The following is a 23,543-nucleotide window of genomic DNA, read 5'->3' as shown; positions in this document are numbered from 1 at the left end:
GAGGTTTTCAGGTATTTGAACAAGTTGCACAAAGAGACTGTGAAATCTCCATCCTTGGAGATGGTCAAAATTTGACTAGGCATTGCCCTGTGCAACCTGATCAAGCTTTGAAATTGAATCGAATTTTGAAGTTGGCCCTGCCTTGAGCAGGGGATTGGATAGAAGCCTCTTCGAACATAAACAGTTCTGAGTCTGTTCATTTTAATGTTTTAAATTTCTATTGCTATAATATGCTTCAAGAGGCAAGGGAGAGTCAGATATTTTGCCCCAGAGGAAAAAATGTATTCTGGCTCATTTACAAATGCCTGAAAATAATAACAAAAACCTGACAAAACTCTGGACAGAAATTAAGCACATAAAACTTCAGCTGTGAGGGTAATGTTCTCAAACTTAACTGCTTATTACACAAGGTTAATACATTTTGTTATAATTTTCTTTGTTGTATTTATTTTATTATCCAGCATTAACATTGGTTAGGATCTTGAACTTTTCACACTTCTGTAAAATAATCTGTATGGAACAGTATCCTCAGGAGTTAATAATTACCTTAAACTGCTAATTTTTGCTATAGTTCAGAAAATTTTGTGAACATGATACTCTCTCTGTCAAGCTCAAGTCCTTGAAAGCTCAAATTCTGTAGCCTTATTTCTTTTTAAAATAATTTCCAGTCTGTATCAGTAAAAAGACGAGATAAAAAGAGGAAAGACAACATATGAGTTCACAAAAATTATAATTTGCTTCTTGTTAATGAAAAGCTTAAAACCTTATACTACAGAGTAAGTTAGTTCAGTATAAAATAGGCTTACATTTAATATTAAGTTCAGTATAGTCATGTCTTGTTGTTCTGAAACACTAATGGCATTAATCATTGTTTAGTGACAACTTAATTTAACAGGCATTCTCCAGTAGGGCTTGTGGTTGAGGAAAAATATCCCCTGAATAATATTTTCATTTGATAAACCTTAGCATAAGTATCATACCCTTAGTCCTTCAGTTCCTCAGTTTGTTGTCTGAGGGGAAGATGTTCTTTAATTTTGTTTATCCTTTGTAATACCAGCATAAGGTTTTTTGCATGCACATACATTCACTGGTCTGGACACTAGACATGGATTAGACCTTCCCATTTCTCCACAGTCCAAGATAATGCAGGCTTCCTGTTCATCCCTTGCTGAGTGCAGCTGCTGGACAAATGAAGCGCTACGTTCCAACCTTGCTTTTTTTCTGTCTCCATCTGAGAGCAGTCCTAGATTCTTTGCTCTCAACAACACCTACTGATTGAGAATTTTTTTCTCGGAGATTGCTGGCCCTCCAAATTATATGTTTTCAGTAATCGGAACCTGTTGATCTTCCTTTTAGAGCAGCCTGAAGATCCTGTATGCTGAATCTTCATTCCTTCTGGTTCCCATTGCTCAGAATGTGTCACAGGGACCTATCCCAGCCTGCCTTTTTTAGCACATCTTAAACTGGCTTTCCTGAACAATGCAGCAGAGCGGTCTAACCCATACCGCCAGCCTGCCTGTGCCAACAGACAGACCAAATAGCTGGAATTCACAGGAAAAGGTAAGCCTGCATTTCTGTCTTTCCAGCTTTCTCTCCATGCGCACCAGAGCAAACTAAGCCTCGCCGTCATTTAGTCAGCTAGCAATTCTCCACAAAGCAGAGTGCAGGAAGTGGCATGGTTTATCCTGGTATCAGTGGGCCACTGCAGATGGAAAATTTTGTCTTCCTTTGAAGGATAAGTGCCCAGACGTGACACAGATTCTGATAGATTCTTCGTTGCACTCTGCAGTGCAGCACAGGTAGAAATTCAGTCGCCCCTGTTTATTCTTATGTCTTCCAACCTCCCACAATTTCCGTATTCATGTTGGCCAAAGATGCCGTTCCTTCCTCTGTCAAGGTTGTCCTAGACCAATTCATTGGCAAATAGCTGTGAGAATTAGAGATGTTTTCCTAGCTCTGTAAACCTTTTCGGTCTTGTAATGATATGCCTTGAGAATTTCAGTCAGGTTTCCTTCTGGCTCTTTTCCTGGAGGATTGTTGCCATCTTTCTCTTGCAATCTGTTAAGCACTTCAAGTTTCTGTGATGTTGCATCAGGTACTGGAAAGTGGTTAAGGTCCAAACTGGACCGAAAAAACAGATGCCAGTTTCATTTCTAAAGGACAGGTCTTTGAGTTTGAGGTTTCTTCTCAAAAGAGAGGGAAATCCTTTAGATGCTGTATCATAGTGTGTGTCTTAATACTCTATTTTTAATCTACAATCTTACAAAAGATAAATGAAAACTGTAATTCGAACGATACAGTTGAGCTTCAGCAGTACACCTGCTCTGTCCTCTCAAGCCAAGTGCCTTCTCTTCCGGTCTTGATTCTTATATTTCAAAAGGTTTGAGTGCTGACCAGAAGGATCAGGTGTTCAGAAAGTCTGACAAAAATACTCACATTGTTAAGCTTTTCAAAAATTTTGGTTGTGTGGTTTTTTTCACAGAAGTTGTTGCAAATTTAAACATTCCATAATATTGCTACAAAAATCATTTTCCTTGAGAGTACAGATTACTCTTGGTGATGTTTTGGGCACAAATAAAATTATCATAATGGAAAAATAATTTTTGTTTCCTTCATTGCAAATAATTTTCAGAAAAAGCGACCCTAAAATCATTCCAGTCCAAGCCACCTGCTTTTCCTGTGAAGCTTTTTAATCAGAACTAAAACGTCCTTGTAACAAAACAATTGGTTGATCCTTAAGAAGCTCATCTGAAATATCTTTTCCTTAGCTTCAAAAGAATTAGCTTTCTGACATTAGGATGGAGGAAAGCCTAAGCTGCTACTTTAGCTCCAGCAACCAAAAATGTCAATTGCGCTGTAAGGAAATCCATATAGAGAAACTGAATCGATCTGTTAAAGAAAGTAGGATAGATTTTAAACATCCTGCAAAATGTATGTCTAGTGTAATTATCACAGCTATGAAATAGCTAGTAACATTTAACACAAATATTTCTGTAATGTTGTGACACAGAAGTCAGAGCTGTGAAGTCATTTGCAGATCTTTACCTGAAATGTTTTTGTGAAATTAGATCATCTGCCAGTTCAACCAATATCTCTAATTGAAGGAGGATTCAAAATGGAAAATGTTCTATGCCTGACTCAAGACAAGATTTCATGCTATTATTTCAGTAAATTTCTCCTATTTATTTTCCCATCTGCTTTTATTATCATTGATTTAATTTCAATTCAAGGAGAAATTTTTGTTCTTACTATGTCTCTTCTAATGCAGTCTTATAATTTCTGTTCTAATGTTATCCAGATTGATGAAGGTCAAATGAAAATACATAGCATTTACATCATGTTATGTGAAATAGCTTCTGCTGAAAACTGGGCCATCAACAATTCATAATTTTTTTAAAAAGCACTGTGGATCATCTTTGGAAGAATTTCTGTTGCATTCAGGATCAACTTAAGGAATACTCCTGTTCTGGTTTCAGATAGTCCAGACTCAAATGTTTCCTTTTCAGTGATGTGTCTATATGTTTTATATATATAAAGTACCACTATTTTTTTTTAATAGTAGATATCAAGTTATCTTAAACTAATATTGTTCCAATGCTACCAAGAATATCTTTGGATCCCTCCTTCATTTCATTCCTACTGCTGTATTATTTCACAACAGGAACAACTGCTGAACAGAAATGTCTTGTTTAAATCTTGATCTATGAATCCCTCAGAATCCTTCCATTCAGAAGCTGCAGAAGCATGCCAGAGAAAAGAAAAAGCAGATGTGGCCATTGGTAAATCCTGTTAGCCACTTACCCCAGGCAAGACTGCAAGTGAAATAGGGGTTCAGTTTAGTCGTCTTTTGATTTGTATGCCAAATCGTTTTTTCGTTTTCATCTAGATGTGCATGCGAGTAAGAGCAACAAGACCTGTACCTGTATTAACGGCAGCAGTCATAGGCACATAAAGTGAACATCATCTCTTTTTGGTGACAAGTGTATTCAGATACTGACTTCTTTAAGTTCTCTCTGTTTTGAGAAGGCTGATCACCTTTAATTATGTGAATGCCACAGGGCCTGCTAAGGTACAACTTTCATAAGCTTACCAGTCTCTTGTATCTAGTATCTTCTAGTAATTTGTCACTTCTCCCCTCTCTGAGAGTGTAAATATCAACAGCTTTGGCTTTTTTGCATTGAATTATTTTTGCATTAAAATATCAGATTTTTTTCAGAAGCAACATTTTAAAAGGTTAGAGAACTGTGCGTTTGTCTGAACTTAAATATCTTTCAGTGTTGATTACAGACAAACTGGTCCTTACTAAACATTAAGCCTTAGGATGAAATCTTCAGTCCTCTGTTTACAAAGTTGTTAATTTAAGATTTCTTGTATTTTTTTCATAGCTGTTATACAAGAAGGACCCCCATGTGGAAACATACTTCATGATTTTTTTTTTAATCCAGTAGTTTGTACTTACTGTTCGTTTATGGCAGCAAGTTAGTACTCATCACAATAAAGAACTGATGAAAGGTTTTGAAAGCCTCTAATACCCAGTTTCTCTGTTGTTTGAAATATGTAGAAGCATGCCAAAAATAATTCGATATGAATCTTTGAGTTCACTTGTTTTTCCTGTCTCCCACTCCTTCCCCGTTCTCAGGGTCATCAGAATATGTTCTGCAAGGAACTGAATGGAGTTGTTGGCTGTGCAAAAACTAAAACTTTATTCACAGACATTGTTGAGAGTTGCCGTCCTGCTGTTGTGTACAACCCTGATGCTTGCTGGTGAAGACTTTGAGTCTTCCAGACTGACCATATGCAAGAAATACTATAATTTCATTATTTTTCCATTAAAGGGAAGATTATTTTGCCTTATATTTTCTTCTTTCTCCTTAAAGCTGTATTTTACTTTGTTCCATTTTCATCGAATAGTGTCCACACCAACAGGTATTTGCATTATGAGTAACAAATTGTTTCCCAAACAATTTCCATTAATTTTGGGGTTTCCTCAGTAGCTCAGCATTTTGTAAGTAATCTGGTTGATGGTAAATATCCTGTATTGTTCATATAAAAGTCAAAGTAAGTTTTTACAGGCATACCTCGTTTTATTGCGCTTCGCTTTATTGCGCTTCGCAGATATTGCATTTTTTATAAATTGAAGGTTTGTGGCAACCCTGCATTGAGCAAGTCTATCGGTGCCATTTTCCAACAGCATGTGCTCGCTTCGTGTCTCTGTGTCACGTTTTGGTAATTCTTGCAATATTTCAAACTTTTTCATTATTATGATATCTGTTATGGTGATCTGTGATCAGTGATCTCTGATGTTACCATTGTCATTTTTTTGGGGCGCCACAAACTGCACCCATACAAGACGGCGATCTTAATTGATAAATGTTGTGTGTGTCCTGACTGCTCCACTGACCAGCCATTCCCCCGTCTCTCTCCCTCTCCTCGGGCCTCCCTAGTCCCTGGGACACAACAATATTGAAATTAGGGCAATTAATAACCCTACAGTGGCCTCTAAGTGTTCAAGTGAAAGGAAGAGTCACACATGTCTCACTTGAAATCAAAAGCTAGAAATGATGAAGGAAGGCGTGTTGAAAGCCGAGAGAGGCCGAAAGCTCGGCCTCTTGCCCCAAACAGTTCGCCAAGTTGTGAAGGCAAAGGAAAAGGTCCTGAAGGAAAGTCAGAGTGCTACTCCAGTGAACACATGAATGATAAGAAAGCAAAACAGCCTTATTGCTGATATGGAGAAAGTTGTAGTGGTCTGGATAGAAGATCAAACCAGCCACAGCATTCCCTTAAGCCAAAGCCGAATCCAGAGCAAGGCCCGAACTCTCTTCAATTCTATGAAGGCTGAGAGAGGTGAGGAAGCTGCAGAAGAGAAGTYTGAAGCTAGCAGAGGTTGGTTCATGARGTTTAAGGAAAGAAGTCATCTCCATACCATAAAAGCGCAAGGTGAAGCAGCAAGTGCTGATGTAGAAGCTGCAGCAAGTTATCCAGAAGATCTAGCTAAGAGAATTGATGAAGGTGGCTACACTAAACAACAGATGTTCAATGTTCAAGACAAAACAGCCTTATGTTGGAAGAAGATGCCCTCTAGGACTTTCATAGCTAGAAAGGAGAAGTCAATGCCTGGCTCCAAAGCTTCAAAGGACAGGCTGACTCTCTTGTTAGGGGCTAATGCAGCTGGTGACTTTAAGTTGAAGGCAAGGCTCATTTACCATTCCCAAAATCCTAGGGCCCTTAAGAATTACGCTAAATCTACTCTGCCTGTGCTCTGTAAATGGAACAACAAAGCCTGGATGACAGCACATCTGTTTACAACATGCTTTACTGAATATTTTAAGCCCACTGTTGAGACCTACTGCTCAGAAAAAGAGATTCCTTTCAAAATGTTACTGCTCATTGACAATGCACTTGGTCACCCAAGAGCTCTGATGGAGATGTACAATGAGATTAATGTTGTTTTCATGCCTGCTAACGCAACATCCATTCTGCAGCCCATGGATCAAGGAGTAATTTCAACTTTCAAGTTGTCTTATTATTTAAGAAACACATTTCGTAAGGCTATAGCTGCCATAGATAGYGATTCCTCTGATGGCTCCGGGCAAAGTAAATTRAAAACCTTCTGGAAAGGATTCTAGATGCCATTAAGAACATTCATGATTCACGGGAGGAGGTCAAAATATCAACATTCACAGGAGTTTGGAAGAAGTTGATTCCAACCCTCATGGATGACTTTGAGGGGTTCAAGACTTCCGTGGAGGAAGTAACTGCAGATATGGTGGAAACAGCAAGAGAACCAGAGTTAGAAGCAGAGCCTGAAGATGTGACTGACTTGCTGCAATCTCGTGATAAAACTTTAACGGATGAGGAGTTGCTTCTTATGGATGAGCAGAGAAAGTGGTATCTYGAGATGGAATCTACTCCTGGGAAAGATGCTGTGAACATTGTTGAAATGACAACAAAGGATTTAGAGTATGACATAAACTTAGTTGATAAAGCAGCAGCAGGGTTTGAGAGGACTGACTCCAGTTTTGAAAGAAGTTCTATTGTGGTAAAATGCTATCAAACAGCATCACATGCTACAGAGAAATCCTTCGTGAAAGGAAGAGTCAATTGATGCAGCAAAATAAGACATTGCTGTCTTATTTTAAGAAATTGCCCCAGCCACCCCAACCTTCAGCAGCCACCACCCTGATCAGTCAGCAGCCATCAACATTGAGGCAAGACCCTCCATCAGCAAAGAGATTACAACTCGCTGAAGGCCCAGATGATGGTTAGCATTTGTTAGCAGTAGAGTATTTTTTTAATGTATGTACTTTTTTTTTTTTTTTAGACATAATGCTATTGCACACTTAATAGACTACAGCCTAGTGTAAACATAACTTTTATATGCACTGGAAAACCAAAAAATTCATGTGACTTGCTTTATTGCGATATTCGCTTTATTGCAGTGATCTGGAACCAAACTCGCAATATCGCAGAGGTATGCCTGTACAGTTATTTTATTTAAAGAATGAGAAACAGTACTCTAGAATCAGAACATAAGGCAATGACAATACTGTATGTGTTGGTGGTAGGGAGAAGGAGGGACCCAAGAGCAGACAAGAATAGTATGTGAAACTTGAGAATAGCTTTAGTAGTCCTCCACAGTGAGAAGTACAAGTTTAAAAAACTTTGATTTATTTTCATCTATTATTTTCACTGTTTCAAGTGTTGTTTTTGCTGTTGGTGTTGTCTTGTGGATGGTGCTGCTGGTAGTATCCTTTTCAAGATTTCTGATGTTCGTTTACTAATAAATGAGGATTCTGACTTTTACCAGTTTTCAGTGATTCAAAAAGAAACCTTCAGTTTCATAYTTTGATCTTTCATGTAGTTTTCTACTATATATGGCCTTACCTCCCTGCTGCCCCCATCTGGCAGCTTTTCTGTTAATATCTGGTGAATCTGGTACTTTTATACAGTGGTGGTTTCAGACTCCACAGGACTAATGGCATCTTCTAGCACTCTCCATGTGAAAGTGCAGGATTGAGTTTCTGTAAGGTTCTGTGGTGTCCACAGAGGCTGAATTCCTGAAGTAGTGGAAAGTAGTGTAAAAATAGTTATATAATTGGCTTTGTATAAGTTTGAAAGTAGTGCATTCTTCAACAGCCAAAACCGAGCAAATACCAAATAGTGGAAAAGGAGTTGTGATTGTTTCAGAAAAAATTGGTGCAGCAGAATGCCTGAAATAGGGGTTAGAAATAAGATATCTGGTGTTTTCTTGGAAATGTTGCTTTCATGGCAAAATATTTTCAGGGTTATTATTGTTTTGATCAGTAGACAGAATGTTACTTAGAGGCTCATATAATCATGGAAACTGTTTTTCTGTACTGACAGAGATGAGCACAAACTTTTCTGTTATTTACTCTACAAGTTCTTAGAAGTGTTACATTTGTATTAATATTTATTTTTTGAATTATCCTTTCATGTCACTCCAATTTTTAAAGCCTTTTGAGCCAGTTAGCATTCATATTCAGAAGTTATGTTCATATGCACATTGCTCCATTTGCAGTATTTATTGATGAAATATTTCTACTTTGTGATGTATAGCCCCCCCCCAACCCCCCACCCCAGAATTCAGTGTTGTGAATTTTAAAAAGGAAAAACCTGGGCAGCTTCAGATAGAATAGCATCATCAAATGTCTGTCCTCTGTGAGTTTTTCGAGTCCAGCAAATGAAGTGCAAATGTTAATAGTCTTTTGCTGTCAACTACTGCTAATAATTTTTTTGTTTTTACAGAATCAACTTACTCTGCAAATTAAATCTGCTTTTTGGAATTGCTCATAACATTGTTCATTATCCCCTAGATTTTATGTATTTTTTTTCCCTTCCAGCTCAATTTCAGATTTCCAGTAAGCACAATAACATATTGCATATTACACATTAGTTACATAATCAACATATCAATTGTCATGGCAAAGCAAGGGCGCATTAAAATCTGCTAACTGGAAATACCAAGCAGTGGCAGAGGTTGCCTATAAAGCCCAAGTTTATTTAGATCACTGTAAGGATCCCTGTTTAACCTAAGCAGAACAAGGATAAGGTACTGTGTTACAGATAAAACAGTAAAAGGGATGATATTAGTTGCTGTTCATCCTGCTTTACCTAGGACTGTTAAATCCAGCCTCTTTTCAGAGCTGGTGATTTTAGATAGGAGAATGCTGCAAGGCTTATTTCTGAAGCAGTCCCTTTTTCTTGCTCATGAAAGCAAGAGTTTTGCAGTTTTTATTGCTACAGATCCATCTTTACTTCCAGGATCTGGTGCATAGAAGAAAACATGTTCATGGTACTATGTGATGTTTCCCCTGCAGTGCCCAACTGCTTCTTTTCATTATTCTACTCGTAAATGTACAGTTTGCAGACAGTTTTACTTGCCTTTAATTTTGACCACATCTATTCTGCAAATACAACAACATAAAGGCGTGTAGTAGCACTGGTTATCCTTGACTCTGGTAGAAGTGTGACTCCAGTTTTTGTAGACTAAACCAAATTGTGTGTTTCTTGAGTAAGTGAAAGCATTAAATAGAAGTATTTCTAGAAATGGTTAAACCAGCTCTTCAGTGTGAAATACATTTAAGGGCAGCTCTGTGCTATATATTGAAGCTGTATTTGTAATCAGATTGGAGAGAACTGTAAGAAGACATGGCCTTTGTTCCCAGAAGTAAAAAAAAAAAATACTAAAAAACAAAAACCTCGGAAACATAGTTTTTAAGCTATTTTTGGTAATGCAATACAATTTAAGGCCATGTAATGACTTGCATTCCATTTTTCTTTAAAAGAAAATCCTGAAATTCTAGTAGTTTTGGGGGTGTTACATGTGTTAAAATATCTACACAAATATATAAAAATGCAACTTGAGGAAAGAAATATGTAGTGTTTTTGTTTTATTATGCTGTTGGATGGATGAGATGGATAATGTTACGTACTTTTTATTTTTCCTCCTGCAGAGAAGACGGAGAGCTAGAAGATGGTGAAATAGATGATGCAGGATTTGAAGATGTTAAAGAACATGGTACAAAAGGTGAAGATAAACAGAAAAATGACAAGGGGCATAGAAAATCACGGAAGAAACGCAAAAAAGAAAAAGAAAAGAAAAAGTCAAAAAGGAGAAGACGGGATAAGCATAAGGTTAGGAAATGCAAACCAAAATATTGGAGGTGCTTATTTGAATGCCAGGTTTCCAGGTTTATATTTTCCTTATCCAGGAAATCAGACAAGAAGCCTAAAAAATGGTTTTTAGCACTACTTACACGGTCTTTGGTCACTGAGTGCTATTTTTGATAGTCCTATCTTGTCAAGGCATTTCAGTACTAAAGTACTTGGCTAAATAGACTTTTGATAAACGTAAGTGCATATTCACTCATTTCAGTGATGATTTGTATAGGGTAAGAGATAGTAAATCATTAAGTCATACAGCTGTAGCATATTGTAAATTATAGTTTAGAAACTTGTTAGCTTTGTTTAGACGCATTTTCATAACTTTGTTTTCATCTGTTTGTATTTAAAGGAAAAAAAGTCACATTGTGGGTGTTATTTGTGATATGCATCTTTATTGCATAACTATTTTCTTCAGTGTTTCATTTAAAAATAGTTTACAAAATATTGACATTTACGAGCATTTCACCCTTTGCCATTGTCAGTCCCTGTGGTAGTTCTGACATAAAAGGCCAAAGTGTTAAACCGCTTGTTAAATTCTTTAAACCTTAAACAGCAGTGTAACTTAATGGCACTGGCCACTAACAACAGGAATGGTAGCTGAACCATTAAGAGTGAGAAAATTTTAGAACAGGAAGCATGATGTAAATTTCTTATGTTCACTTGTGCTGCTAATTATCGTATTCATGGAGAGAAAAGAATTCATATCAGCTAAGTGAACTCTTCAGAAAACATATCATTAAGATAGTGTGTATAATTATGTTTTAATTGAGTTTAAAAAAATGCAAGAGATTCACAAAATTTTTTATCAAGAAAATTAAACTTAATTGTCATTTTCTAAAAATCATGRAACTATACTATTCTGGTATAGTCTTGAGAAGGGGGGGCAAAAAATTAGAATTTGTTTGTTTGCAGTTGGTTTTCTCTCAAATTTTTTGCAAAACAATGCATCTAAATAGAACATTAATATGATTGTAATGCAGGAAAAAATAACAGGGACTCAGGGAGAAAGGCTTAATGTGAGAAAATAGTTTTGAAATATTTTTAGAAAAGAGTTGGACTAAATGGCACTCTTGGTGTTATCTCGTCGACAGTAGCACGGTCATATTTTCCAATACAAGTGGCCCACTGCAATTTACATTTATAAAACTGCTTCTTTAACAGAATAAATTGACTCCAGGAATTTACATGTATTTTTTTTTAGAGATGCAAGTTTTTTTGGTTTTGGAACAAAAATATGTTACGAAATATTAGAAAAAGTAACGTATATACATTTTGCCATTAGTTGCTGTTTTATAAAACCCTGTTCAGGTTTAGTTGTCTTAAATTGTTCAAAGAACTATTTTTGTAATTGTTTATTAAGGAAGTCACAGCAATATGCCAAAATAACTGAAAATAAGTATTTTGAAGAAATAGTGTGCCTGTGGCCTGAAGTAGTGGTGCATACTGTGTACAGAGAATACCAAGGGGCTATCAGAACAGCAAGTAGCAGCAAAGCTATTGTAGAGGATTGAAAACCTGATATTTCTGGAGGTCCTTTTTTTTTTGGAGGTCCAAACGTCTTTTGGGAGGCTGTTTGTAGCAACAAGTGATTTCCTCAGTAGTCTAAATAAGGTATAGACCTTCCCCCTGCCTGGCAGAAAATGATCTGGTCCATGGTCATATGCAAGTTTCTAGCCATCTCCCAGATCTGTTAGTCTTTCAGCAGCATCCTTGCTATGTTGCAAAGCAGTGGGGCTCAGAGGGACCCACAGGAAGCTGTTACAACCCAGAGAAAACACATGCGGCGATAGCCCTCAATATTTCCATTCTAAAAGCCTCATTGGATGGCATCTTTGATCAGAATGATCAAAGAATGCACTTTCTTTGGCTTCCCTTAGAAGCAGAGGTTTGTGGGAGTTAAGAAAATATCTTCATATCGTGGGCTAATGCTTCCTTTAATTTCATACACAGTAGACCAGTTACATAGTGCATTGCTTAACAGTATTTGGGAGATTTTTCTTTTTTTTTTCAGCATAACTCCCCTTCCAGTGATGACAGTTCAGACTACAGCCATGACTCTGATATTGAACGTACAGAAAGACCACATAAAAAGAGTAGTAGTTCATACAGAGATTATGATTCTTCATTCACTCAGGTAATACTTTTAAAACTGATTTCTCAGGTCTTTATTTAGTTGCAATTTTAAAAAAGTAAATCTAGATAATACTGTTTGTGAAGGCTGCCCTGATCATTGTGCCCATTCTCACAGATTTCAGAAAAAGCATACAGTTCTTGTCTCCTTTGAGTAGATTTCCAAATGTGGCGTGAATGTCAGTGGTATAATCAAGTGAGACACTGTATTTTTCTCTATTGGGTAGCAGTTGAGCTGTTTTTATTATTACCTATACCGGATTTAGGCTGTACTAAGAGAAAACAGCTCTCAGAAAGCCACCTTTAAAAATCTGGAGTTGATTTTGCTTTCTAATAACTTAATTTGTCCTGGCTTTTCTCAGTTCATGCTGCTAGGTAGCCCTCGTGAGACCCCTGGGCAAAACTGAGTGCTATTTTCTAAAGCTGAGATGGGGTGACTAGAAGCAAGAGACAGTAGCTAGAGGCGTTACGAAATTTCATTACTTCAGCAGAGAGGAGACTTTTCTTTTAGATTGAAACCATTCCAAAAACCTTTAAGCCAGCCTAACCTATTAGAAAGTGAAGATCCTGTCTGCAGAAACTGGAGAAGGGACGGTGCTGGCTTAGCCGTGGCCATAACAAATATTTCATTCTGACTGGTAGAGATGGAACAGATTGCATCATGCATGTCCAAGATTCTCATGAAGTAAAAAAATTTATTTAGTCATAGTTTTTATTAGCCATTCATATGGCTTAAGAAGTTAAATTTTAATTATGCCTGCTGTTACTAAATAATAACTCTGTTATTAATGTAAACATTTGATTCTTCTTTTAATCCTAACTTTGGTGGTTACTCTTCAAACTGTTGGACATTGTATACTGCAAAGACTCCACAGGTTAATCTGCCTTGCTTCTTGAGAGATGCCAAGTAATTTCTCAAATTCTTGCAAAACAAGCATAAAAGAATCTTGCTGACATGTAGTATCAGTACAAAGCCTCAGAAATAAGTATGGAAGTCATGCATTTAAAAGGTGTTTGCATTTTATGTCGCCTAATATGACAAAGTAGTGTATTTTTTCTAAATATACAAGTATCCTTGTTTAATGTCTTATATATGTGTTGTAAGCACATTTCTGAGGCATCTGAATACATAATATTTTTCTGTGACCTGAACATGCTCTAAGCAATACTTTTTATGTTTTTACTCATGCTATATTACCTACTCTTTGTTTTTAAAAAGCTTCAGATCTGTAAAGAGGCAGTGCTTAGAGTGTGTAGATTTGCACACATTAAAATGTTTTGTTGACCTCTCTGAAAAGTTTTCTGGAGTATAAATGCTGATGCTTTTCTTTCTGATGTTTTTTCCTATTTTGATCCATTCAAAATAAAAATACTAATTTTTACTGAATAACTGATTTTCCCTGGATAATAGTGATGCTTGTCTGCACAGATCCAGGAGACAGCATGACAATGAAACAACATAAAAATAACTGGTTTTGCAGAGGAGTATGGGAGGGATGATGTTTGAAATATTGAATTGCTTCTGAACAATACAATTCCTTTTATACAGCATGGACACTTGTCAGGAAATTACATGACTTCACAGAAAATGCAACATAAAAAAAATGTAAAAAGCAAGGAGTATGATGAATATGGTCATTATAGTGATGAAAACTTTGGTAATTATAACGAGGAAGAAAAGGATGAAGATTTTGCTGATCAGCTCAAACAATACAGGCAATCTAAAGAGACTTCCAACCCTGATTTAGGACCTCCATTTCCTAAAGAACCAGTGAAAAAACAAGGGATGAAAGGGATCCAAAAAGGTAAGATAGTTGGATTTGTTAAACCTGTTATGTGTCAGAATGGGGTCGTACAATTATAAAGATGGAAAAAAGGTGTTAAAACAATTACAGCATGCAATATGCAATATTTCAGTGCACTTGCATGCTTTGGTGTTCGGGGGTTTTTTATTTTTTATTTTTTTTACTTTTGCCTGGTGACATTTCATCTGTAATAGAGTATGTTTCTCACTGTAACTTTTGTGCCATTAGTTGGCTTCTAGCCACTTCACTTTTCCTTTTTCCTCTTCCTTGGATCTCTCCCCTCAATGTATCCAGCTTCAGTAAGGAGCTGCAGTAATGGGAGATGGTAGCAGTTCTGTCATGCATCATTTGGGGATCTTTGTGTTGACAGCTGAATGAAGAAAGCTGCCAGGGGTGAGCTATGAGCTAGCAGTCTCCCATCACTGAGTGATATGCTGTTCATCAGTAGGGAATAAAATCGTACGTTCACACTGTATATATTGAGGAAGAAGGTCAAGTGTTCTCTTATGAATACGTGTTTAAAAAAAAAAAAACTACCAAAGAATAAAGTCTTAGTTGTGTAACTGCTTTATAGTGACTTGCTGATGCCGTATGTGAAGAAGATAAGCTCTCTTCCTTTACTACCACAATGATTTGTTGTGTTCTGTTTTGGCTCAGAAAAAAAATAAATTGGCAAAAGATTAGCAGAATCTTTTTAAGTGAGACAGAAATGATTTTCCAGGTGCTTCCTGATAAAATTGCATAAGGATCTCTGTCTGCAAGTCATCTGAGATGAAGTCAAGGCATTGTCAATAGAATCAGCCTTGCTGTGGCGGGGTGACTCGCACCTGTAGCAGATGCAGTGGCAGCAGAAATTTCTAACTGGCTCTTTGTTTTTAAATTGATGTGAGAGGAGATGCTCTGTCCCAGAGTTTTTAGTTGAGACCATGACTGCTCACTTGCTCATAGCTGGATAATTACCCACTTGGAGCAGATGAAGCTTCCAAACAGTTGCCATTAAATGCTTCAGTATTCAAAGCTCTTTTGCCATATTTCTTAGTTTACAGTCTCAGCTTTCTTGCATGTTGTGATAATGCAACAGGATATATATGCCTAGGTGCCAATTGTACTGGTTAATTCAGTGTTCAGAAAGTAACCAAACTGTAGCAAAATCAGTATTCCTGTTTCCGCAAGGGGCAAAGTTTATCTGAACATGATGTGCAACATTTCTGAGTGAAAAAGCAAATTATGCATTCTATCTAGAAATGAGAGGGTGATTTTTTTTTTTTTTCTGATTTGTGACCTTTGCTAATGTTTGTCTTTAATTTGGGGTGAGAGAAGATGGATTTTTTTTTTTTTTTTTAATAGAGGTGAGTTAGGAAGCAAATATGAAGAAAAGTACTGACTGAGAGAAGAGAATGCCTCTTTATGGTCACAGCAGAATAAGCAGTTTCAAAAATGCATGTGTTTGAGCAATGACAGTGACAGCATCAGGAAAGCAAAGAGAGTCAGTCAAGAACCTTTGACCTTGCTCTAATTTAGGAGAGTAACTGTTAAAAGGGCTAAGCAATCCAAGATTGCCTTAGACAATGTTACGTTCACTATGAGACATAACACCCAGCGGGATTACAAGAGGGTTCAATGAGATCCTGAGTGAACAGAAAAATCTTAATCAGCTGTCTTTAGTAACAAAGCATTCATTAAGAAACAAAAACCAAAAAGGAGGTCACTTCCTAAATGGATGGGGAGGGGCAGGGTTGAGTGCCTAGTAATTACAGTGGTTTCCTTTCCATTTCTTACCTGGGGGCACTGAGTTAGTGCTGTGAATTCAAGATAGCTGTTGCCCAAATACAAACTGTTAAGCAAGGATAGATGAGCCCAAAATGGTGTTCAGCTAACAAAGTGTCTGAGGAAAGGTTGCATTAATTAGGACACACTGGTACCAAGCAGAAGAAAAGCCTACCCTCTATCATGTCTCCTGTGCAGTCATGTTGTTCATATGACCCGATGTTCTTCTCATTTTGAGATGGGATCCACAGCTTCTCCTTCACTGTGGCAAATCTGTGTCGTTACTGGATTCCAAAAGCATTTGTTCAGTTTAGCACCAAGATAAGGCTAGTTAATTGCCACAGGTTACCTGTATTTGCAGTGGCAGGCTTTCTGGCCCAGAGGAAACCAAAGGATCGCTTGTCCTAAGGTGACTTATTAATCATGTCATGCTTAGCAGAGAGAGTAGCTAACCTCCTCCATCCTGGCATGACAGCAATGTACAGTTTGACGCTCAGGGAATAGAAAACAGCTTGTTGATTTTGCATGCTTTCTAACCCTGTGCTCCTGCTTGTACGTTTTCTACTACAGCTACATCAATACCTTCTGTTTCTTCTTTTCACTCTCCAGCTAAAAGTTTGCATCTGACTGTTTTTTAAATGTCTTTTTTATTTCCTTCTTAAATCTTTCTTGCTTGATAATGACTGGAGAAAACTTACGGATGGTTGTTAAACCACTTCTATTTAAAATATTTTTGCATCCTTGATAGGAGTGCACGTAAAAGCCAAATTAGGTATAAGATGAAAGTGTTACATTTGTGAATGATATAACTTGGGTATCTATGATGGGAGGCTGTAAGGGATGTCTTGCTTTATTGGAACTAGGCTTCTGCTATTTGGGAAGAAAATCCCCAGTGAAATACTGGGGAGAGAAGGAGGGGAATATATTCTGAAGGGAAGAAAGGGCTAAAAGTAACGCAGATTTTTTTTCCTCAGTAAACCATTTCCTTTCACTCAACAATATTTAAATGTTTCTGGTTTGGAAATAATCTTGAAAAATATTGTTAAAGTTTGGCTCAGTAATCTAGTGGATTTCTTGTGAATGAACTTTACTATGGCATCAGTAGGCCTGATAGCGTAGTGCAGTTCAGCTGTAATTCTGTCATTCATGTCCTGGGGCAGGGAGGGTTGAGTATGTATAGTCCTTTGCAGGAGCACTCAAAACCTCCAAGACTTGAGAATTGTTTTTGTAAAATATACTTGCCTGCACTGATAACTACAGACTGCCTGGGGAAGTGGGGGTGCACAAGCATTGCATTCTGCAGACCATAAATTATTTCAGTGTGGACTCTTCAAATGACCTGGGTATTGCAGAGGCAATAGCATGATGTTGTCTTCTTGAAAAATTTAAGAGTTGAAATGTAGCGTTATTTGAAAATGACCACCTCAAAATATTTCAAATATGTGTGCTGATTAGAAATCACATCTGCACTTCCAATTGTGAGAAGCTGCTTTAAACAAGATAAATTATATATTCAGTTTGCCAGTCTGCGAGTGATTTGAAGAGCTTTTCAAAGAGCAGGCAGTTGCACAGAATTATAATTGGCTGGTGTAGTTTTACTGGCCAACTCGTGACTCAAGATAACATTAGGAATTCAGACTGCAGAAAGAAATACTTTGTTTCTGTTAAATTTGTCTGTATTTGATGTCACTTGGATAGATAACCATTCTTCTATAGTTTCTGACATTTAAAGAGAGGATGACCCTGAAAGTAATCCTCCACCTTCCCTCTTACTAGTTATCTGAACTGTTTCTTTACATTTTTCAGGTATTTCTCAAAGGGGTAATAATTACCATGTTGGTCGAGGGCGTGGAATGCAAAAGAAATTGAAGCGTAAAGATCGTGGAAGGGGAAGAGGGGGCAATAAAGGATCTGATGGCTTTCATGAGGTATGTGGAATTAAAAGTTAAATTCCTAATGCATTTATTTGCAAATGACCAGATATTTTGCTTTAACAGAAGAGTATTTAAATATGTATGTATTTTTCACCTTTTGTTTTCTTCTCTAGAAAAGTTAAATCCCTTACTAGAATTTTCCAGAACTTTATGTAAAAAGTATAGTTGATAACTTAAACTAATGCATCATTTTCTTGTTTTTCTTGGAAATGAGTATGAAAGACTAGCAGAAAGTGGTTTATGAGCTTTGGTTTTGAAAGGGATGTTAACTTCGATCAAATTAACGGAATTTTAATTTGTTTCTGAAAGATGACATTTTGCTACCACTGGTTCAGCTGGGGGGGTTGGCCAAGAAAATGGCTATTTTCACAGCTTTTGCTTGTTTTCATCTGAATCGTGAAGAATTCTACCTCTTTTTCCATACCTTTGGCTGTGGAAATGGTAATATATATGACCTTTGTTTTCATTTCGTAATTCTTTGCACAGAATATAGAGAAAACATAACATTCAGAATCACTACCTGTATTCATAAATTTGTCACTCCAATCAAACTTAAGCTATATAAATGAAAAAAATACAAAACTGATGATTAACAGATCAAATCCATCCATGGCCAAAAAAATTATTTAAGCAAAACTATATCTAAATCTATATACCACGATGAGATAAGATTCTAAGGCAACGTTAGTTTCTATGTCTTCTTAAGACATTGGTGCTTCTCCTCGCTCCTGCATTCAAGAATGCACGTGGCTGGTTTCTCGTTAAAAATATGTGTTAATGTATAATTCAGCCATGTTAATTTTTTTTTTCCTGTGTTCTCCAGACGGCCTAACTTTCTGGGGCTTCTGGGTGGTCCGGATCAGATTTTCCTTTCCCTGCCCTGTATGTGGTAGGGAAAAGGGAAGCTGTTTGATCTGTTACGATGCCTAGTTTATAGAACTCCTCCTTCCTGTTTCTGTAGAACATGCCCTGTCATCCAGCTAAATCTCCCAAGTTGTGGGGAAGGGTGGAGATGAAGAGGCAGCTGCAGGCAGGTCCCAGCAGGGCTAGAAGACAGAAAACAAAAAGCTGGGCTCCTGGCTACAGCAAAATAATGAATTCTGCAACACAGATGCTGAGTTCCCTGGTATGTTGGGTTAAATGTCAAAATTCCTTAGCTGCACAATTAAGTCCCTGGGATCTGAATGACACAGTTGGAGCATTTCAACCTTCCTAAAGCCATTGTTTCAAGCACTTTGCAGAGTGGGAGAATCATTGGTTTACAGTGCTCCCAGGAAGACCTAGGGGATTGTTTTAATGTGATATTTGTGTTAATCTTGAAAGGGATCAAGTAGATTCAAAGTTTCATTGTCTGTAGCACTGAGATTTCCTCAGTTTTGATGTATTCAGAGTAGAGAATGGATCTTGACTGATCCAGGAGTGGCATTTCTAGCTTGGAGATTTTGCTTCTCAACGTACACAAATCTGCTAATCATTCTTAGCGTTAATGTTTTATGACATTGTTTAATTTGCCGAGCAAAATGAGACCAGACACTTGATGTGCTGAGGCTTGTGTTTCACAGTGTGATTACTTTGGAGAACCACATCCACTCCATTTCAGAATTTCCTACTCAGAGGTCAGTTCCCTCTGGATTTTTGTGAAAACCAGAAATCCAGAAAAGCCTGACTTCCCACTATAATCATAGCAGTAGGCAACCACCTAGTGTTGCAAATAAGACATTTTTTTTCTACCCTCTGTTGTATGTCACATACAGCAGCTTACTAAAGGCCATCTACTTCCTTGACTTCCTCACTAGCTCAGCCAGGCCCCTCAAAACCTGTCCCAGACAAGCTGCTCACCCTGCCATTCTGACCAGGCTGCTCGCTCACTCCTCTTCACCAAACTCCCATTTGCAGTGCAAGCTTAGTAACCACGTAGAGATTGACATAGTCAGGCGCTTGGCTGCTTCTGTCTCTAGTTAAATGAGTTTACAACAGTTTCTCTAGTTTAAGTGCAGATGCCACAAAGGACTCAAATCATAAGAGTGAAGAATTCTTTGCCCTCACCAGATATATGATTAATCTTACATGGTGTATCATGACTGAATTGTGCTTCCTCTCTGCTTTGCTTCATACGTTATAAGCAAACAAGTTGTTTTTCTTCTGGTGGGGGGAAAAAAGAACAAAGATAATCTGGATGTGATAATTACATGAGAAGCATGTAGAGGGAAAGAATTGGCAAAATATGGCCTTGTGGTTAAGATAAATACAGAAATCTGATGATCAGAGTTCATCTTCTGACTCTGCTACAGGCAATGCTTCTATCTATTCAATTACAGATTTATTAAAATAAAAAGAGTAAATTAATTTGAACTTCACAACATGCCTGGTGGTAACATGGATATATGTGCAACATGGGATTTGATCACGGTGGACATGTGAAGGAGCTGTAAAGATAGCCAGGAGCCTAAGCTTTCATACCTAGGTTGACAATTCAGGATTTCCTCAGGACCAAAAGCAATGCTAGCAAGACCTGCAGCACCTAAGTTTCTGTTCAGTCTTGTTTGCCTGCTTCCTTCCCAGAAGCATCGGTGACTTGTCATTCTCACGCATGTGCCTAAAATCTTCCCACTCATCACATGAGGCAGCAGTTGTGTCACAAGTGTAGCGGCCCACTCTCAATTTGAGGCAAGAAGGGCAATGAAAGGTGGACGCTGAGGGAGTGTTCAGACCAGAGTAAAGGATGCTGGGACTAGGTGTCATCTTTCTGATCTTTGGCTTTAAGGCGAAAATGCCAGCCATTAATCAACATGTTTATCAAGTTACTTGGTTAGGATTAAGACCTGAGTTTTTGTGGACCACAAGCTGTTAGCACTGTGGAATTCCAAAAAGCACTCAGAAATATGCTGTATTTGGGCTCCCATGTAACTGAACACTATTTATTTTACATCAAAGCTATGGAGATGGTGACATCCACAGGGACAGTTACCAAAGCGTGCATGCAGAGGAGCCTTTAATCAGGGAGTGGCTGGCATTGACTTACTGCGTGCCCATGAGTTGGTCCTGCTTCAGAGCATTTTAAAATGAAGTGCTAGATACTTTCTCCATTTGGTAATTTGTGCCTGTTGTATTTTAAGAAGTTTCTGATTTGGTTGCATTTATCAAAGAGTATAAGACCCAGTGTTAAAACAGCTAAGAAAATGTATGCGTATTTGCCTTTACTTTAAGGTGTGGGTATAATAATATTAAGAACTTAAATCGTGGTGTAATTAATCCTGTTTCGGGTAACTACTGCACTAAATACGCTATAATATTTTTGCAGCTGCACTTAAGTAAGCATCAATAGGATGTTCATTTTTCTTACAGGACGGCAAACCAGTGAAGAAGTGGGTTAATATGAGTCAGGAATTCATAAATCAACATACAGTGGAACATAAAGGCAAACAAATTTGTAAATATTTCCTTGAAGGGAGATGTATTAAGGTAATTATGCACTGTCTTTGTCGGTCTGGTTCTTTGCTGTGAGGAAGAGGATGAGATGTGCCATTCTCTTTAGTTCAGCTGATGCAAAGAAAACTTGCATGACGAAGTTCAGTGTTTTGTGGCTTCTGATGTTTTATGTATTTATAGGTAAATGCCAACAGAAGTGCTTGTGTAAAAATATCCCTTTCTGTTACAAATTTAAAAGTATAACAAATTAAATTAAAATTATTGCTTATTAGTTTATCCAGTTTGCTTATTAGTATATCCAGTACTGACTTAAACTGACAATATATCATTTGTAAATATATATCAAATCTTGCAAGTATGGAATCTGTAAGTAGGCAATGATTTCTGAATGTATTAGGGGTTTTTTTGTTATGTGGTGCTACTAATTTTGAAACACTGAAGGAATGGCTTAATTATGCAGAATTATTCGTCTCTGTAAAGTAAAAGTGGCGTTGGGGGAGTAAAAGAATTGAAGTCATCTTCCTTCAGCCAGCAAATGGAAGGCAGCAGAAAGAAGAGAACACTATTTAGAGCAGTCAGCTGTCAAGCAAGAGCCCCAGCAAGACAGTCTGCTCTTGCATAACAATTTTGCTGTTGCTTCATTTTGAAGCTTATGCTGCTGTGGAGCTCTGATGTCAGAATAGTCCAGTCGGTTATAAAACACAATTAAGAAAAACTCCATGCTTCTCAGCAAGCAAGTGCGTCATTTATTTTTAGTTTATTTGCATATTTAGTGATAGACCATTTTCTGTTTCTTTTTCAGATGGTGAAAGTAAAAGTGAAAATTAGTATGCTTTTCCCAAACCAGGGGGAGATTGAAAGCAATGCATGTGTTGATGACTTTATATATTTTAGTGTTAACGTCCTTTACGTTCAGTAAGATGAGTATTTGCTGCCACCTTCAGTTTTAAAACAAATAGCTATAAGAGCAGTTAGTGCATTTTTTCCTGAAAATAATTACAAAGATTGTACAAAACTTTTCCAACAAACTAATTCTAATATATAAGATGATTTGGTTGGTATAAAACATTGTATTGTTTGGACTTTATTCCTTTTATATTAAAGAGTCTAATACTTTGTTTGGACTCTTGGTTTTCCCTCACTCCCTTAAAAAAGAATCATCTTTTCTGATCAGTTGCAGCAGTTGGTTATATGGAAAAATAATTTTAATAACAAATTTGTTTAATGCATTTTTAAGTACTTTTTTCTAGGTGGACACAAAGAGGAGAACTGGTAGTATAAGACCAGCTTGTTTCATATGGACCATCAGCATATATTCTTTTGAATCCTGATTCAGGAACTGTTTCTCTATGGCCAGGCCCTCATTTGTAGTTTTTCAAGGACATGCTTATGATATAGTTCTGTGTAAATAAAGATAAAAAGCTTAAATCCAGCTAAGGAGGATGTTTTTCTTTCAATATGAAATGGAATTATTTGGCATTTCAGACTGATGTTTCTATTGTTTTCTCATTTACAGGGAGAGCAGTGTAAATTTGATCATGATGCAGAGATAGAAAAGAAAAAGGAAATCTGCAAGTTCTACATACAGGGTTACTGCACCAAAGGAGAGAACTGCATTTATTTGCACAATATCCTTTAACAAAAACTATACTTGAATTAAAACCCTATTATTTTTTGTTTTAGCGTAACTTGACGTTCATTTAGCTATTTTTACATGCTTGTTATAAAATGACTTGTAGAGCTAAAGACAGGAAATATGTGTGACTGAAAAGGTGTTTTTCAAAGGTGTGCATGTGATTCTATCTCATTTTTTTTAAAGAATTCTTCATATATCTTGAATGTATCAATAAGTAAACTGATACTGTAATCTGTCTGCTTTTGTGATGATCTGTGACAAAGAACACACATATTTGGACTCTTAAAACCCAAGTTAGGCTTGCAAGTCTGGCAGATGGAAACATTGCAAATCAGCTGGATTTAAATTGTGCATAAAAATTTGGAACATCGCAGTAGTATTTCTGCTGTTATTTTTAAGAGCATAATGATGCTTTGTTTTGTATAAACTAAGGAAACATCTAAGCTATAGATACATACACAAGATGCCAAGAGCTGTGTTTTCTTCCCTTTCTGTTCTTCCACTCCAGTGTTCTGTTCCCATCTTACCTGCAGTGAGCAGATATTCTTACATATAGTCCATCCCTTAATTTTATTGATCCGAATGTGGTCTCAATTGAGATTTTTCCCAAATAATTTTCATTATTGTTTTTCTTCTTTTGTGTGCATTTATGTAGTT

At 37.1% G+C, this 23,543-nt stretch overlaps 1 protein-coding gene across 3 annotated transcripts in view; it reads left to right on the top strand.

The window, feature by feature from the left end:
• The window catches only part of ZC3H6 (zinc finger CCCH-type containing 6), a 46,761-nt gene that overhangs the window by 15,739 nt on the left and 7,479 nt on the right, over positions 1-23,543 (top strand). Inside the window, exons 2-10 of one of the 3 annotated variants that reach the window (XM_026086104.1) lie at positions 1,357-1,560; positions 3,887-4,069; positions 9,975-10,155; positions 12,197-12,319; positions 13,865-14,120; positions 17,694-17,815; positions 18,783-18,947; positions 21,167-21,283; positions 22,767-22,878. In XM_026086104.1, the coding sequence (XP_025941889.1) occupies positions 4,050-4,069; positions 9,975-10,155; positions 12,197-12,319; positions 13,865-14,120; positions 17,694-17,815; positions 18,783-18,947; positions 21,167-21,283; positions 22,767-22,878 (1,096 nt within the window). In that variant the 5' untranslated portion in view covers positions 1,357-1,560; positions 3,887-4,049. The remainder of the gene's footprint in view (positions 1-1,356; positions 1,561-3,886; positions 4,070-9,974; positions 10,156-12,196; positions 12,320-13,864; positions 14,121-17,693; positions 17,816-18,782; positions 18,948-21,166; positions 21,284-22,766; positions 22,879-23,543) is intronic. The other 2 variants (XM_026086103.1, XM_026086106.1) reach the window with 2 other exon arrangements.

This window comes from Apteryx rowi, unplaced genomic scaffold (genome assembly GCF_003343035.1).
Source record: "Apteryx rowi isolate R43461 unplaced genomic scaffold, aptRow1 scaffold_681, whole genome shotgun sequence".
Lineage (NCBI taxonomy): Eukaryota > Metazoa > Chordata > Aves > Apterygiformes > Apterygidae > Apteryx > Apteryx rowi.
This window is presented reverse-complemented; position numbering and strand designations above follow the sequence as displayed.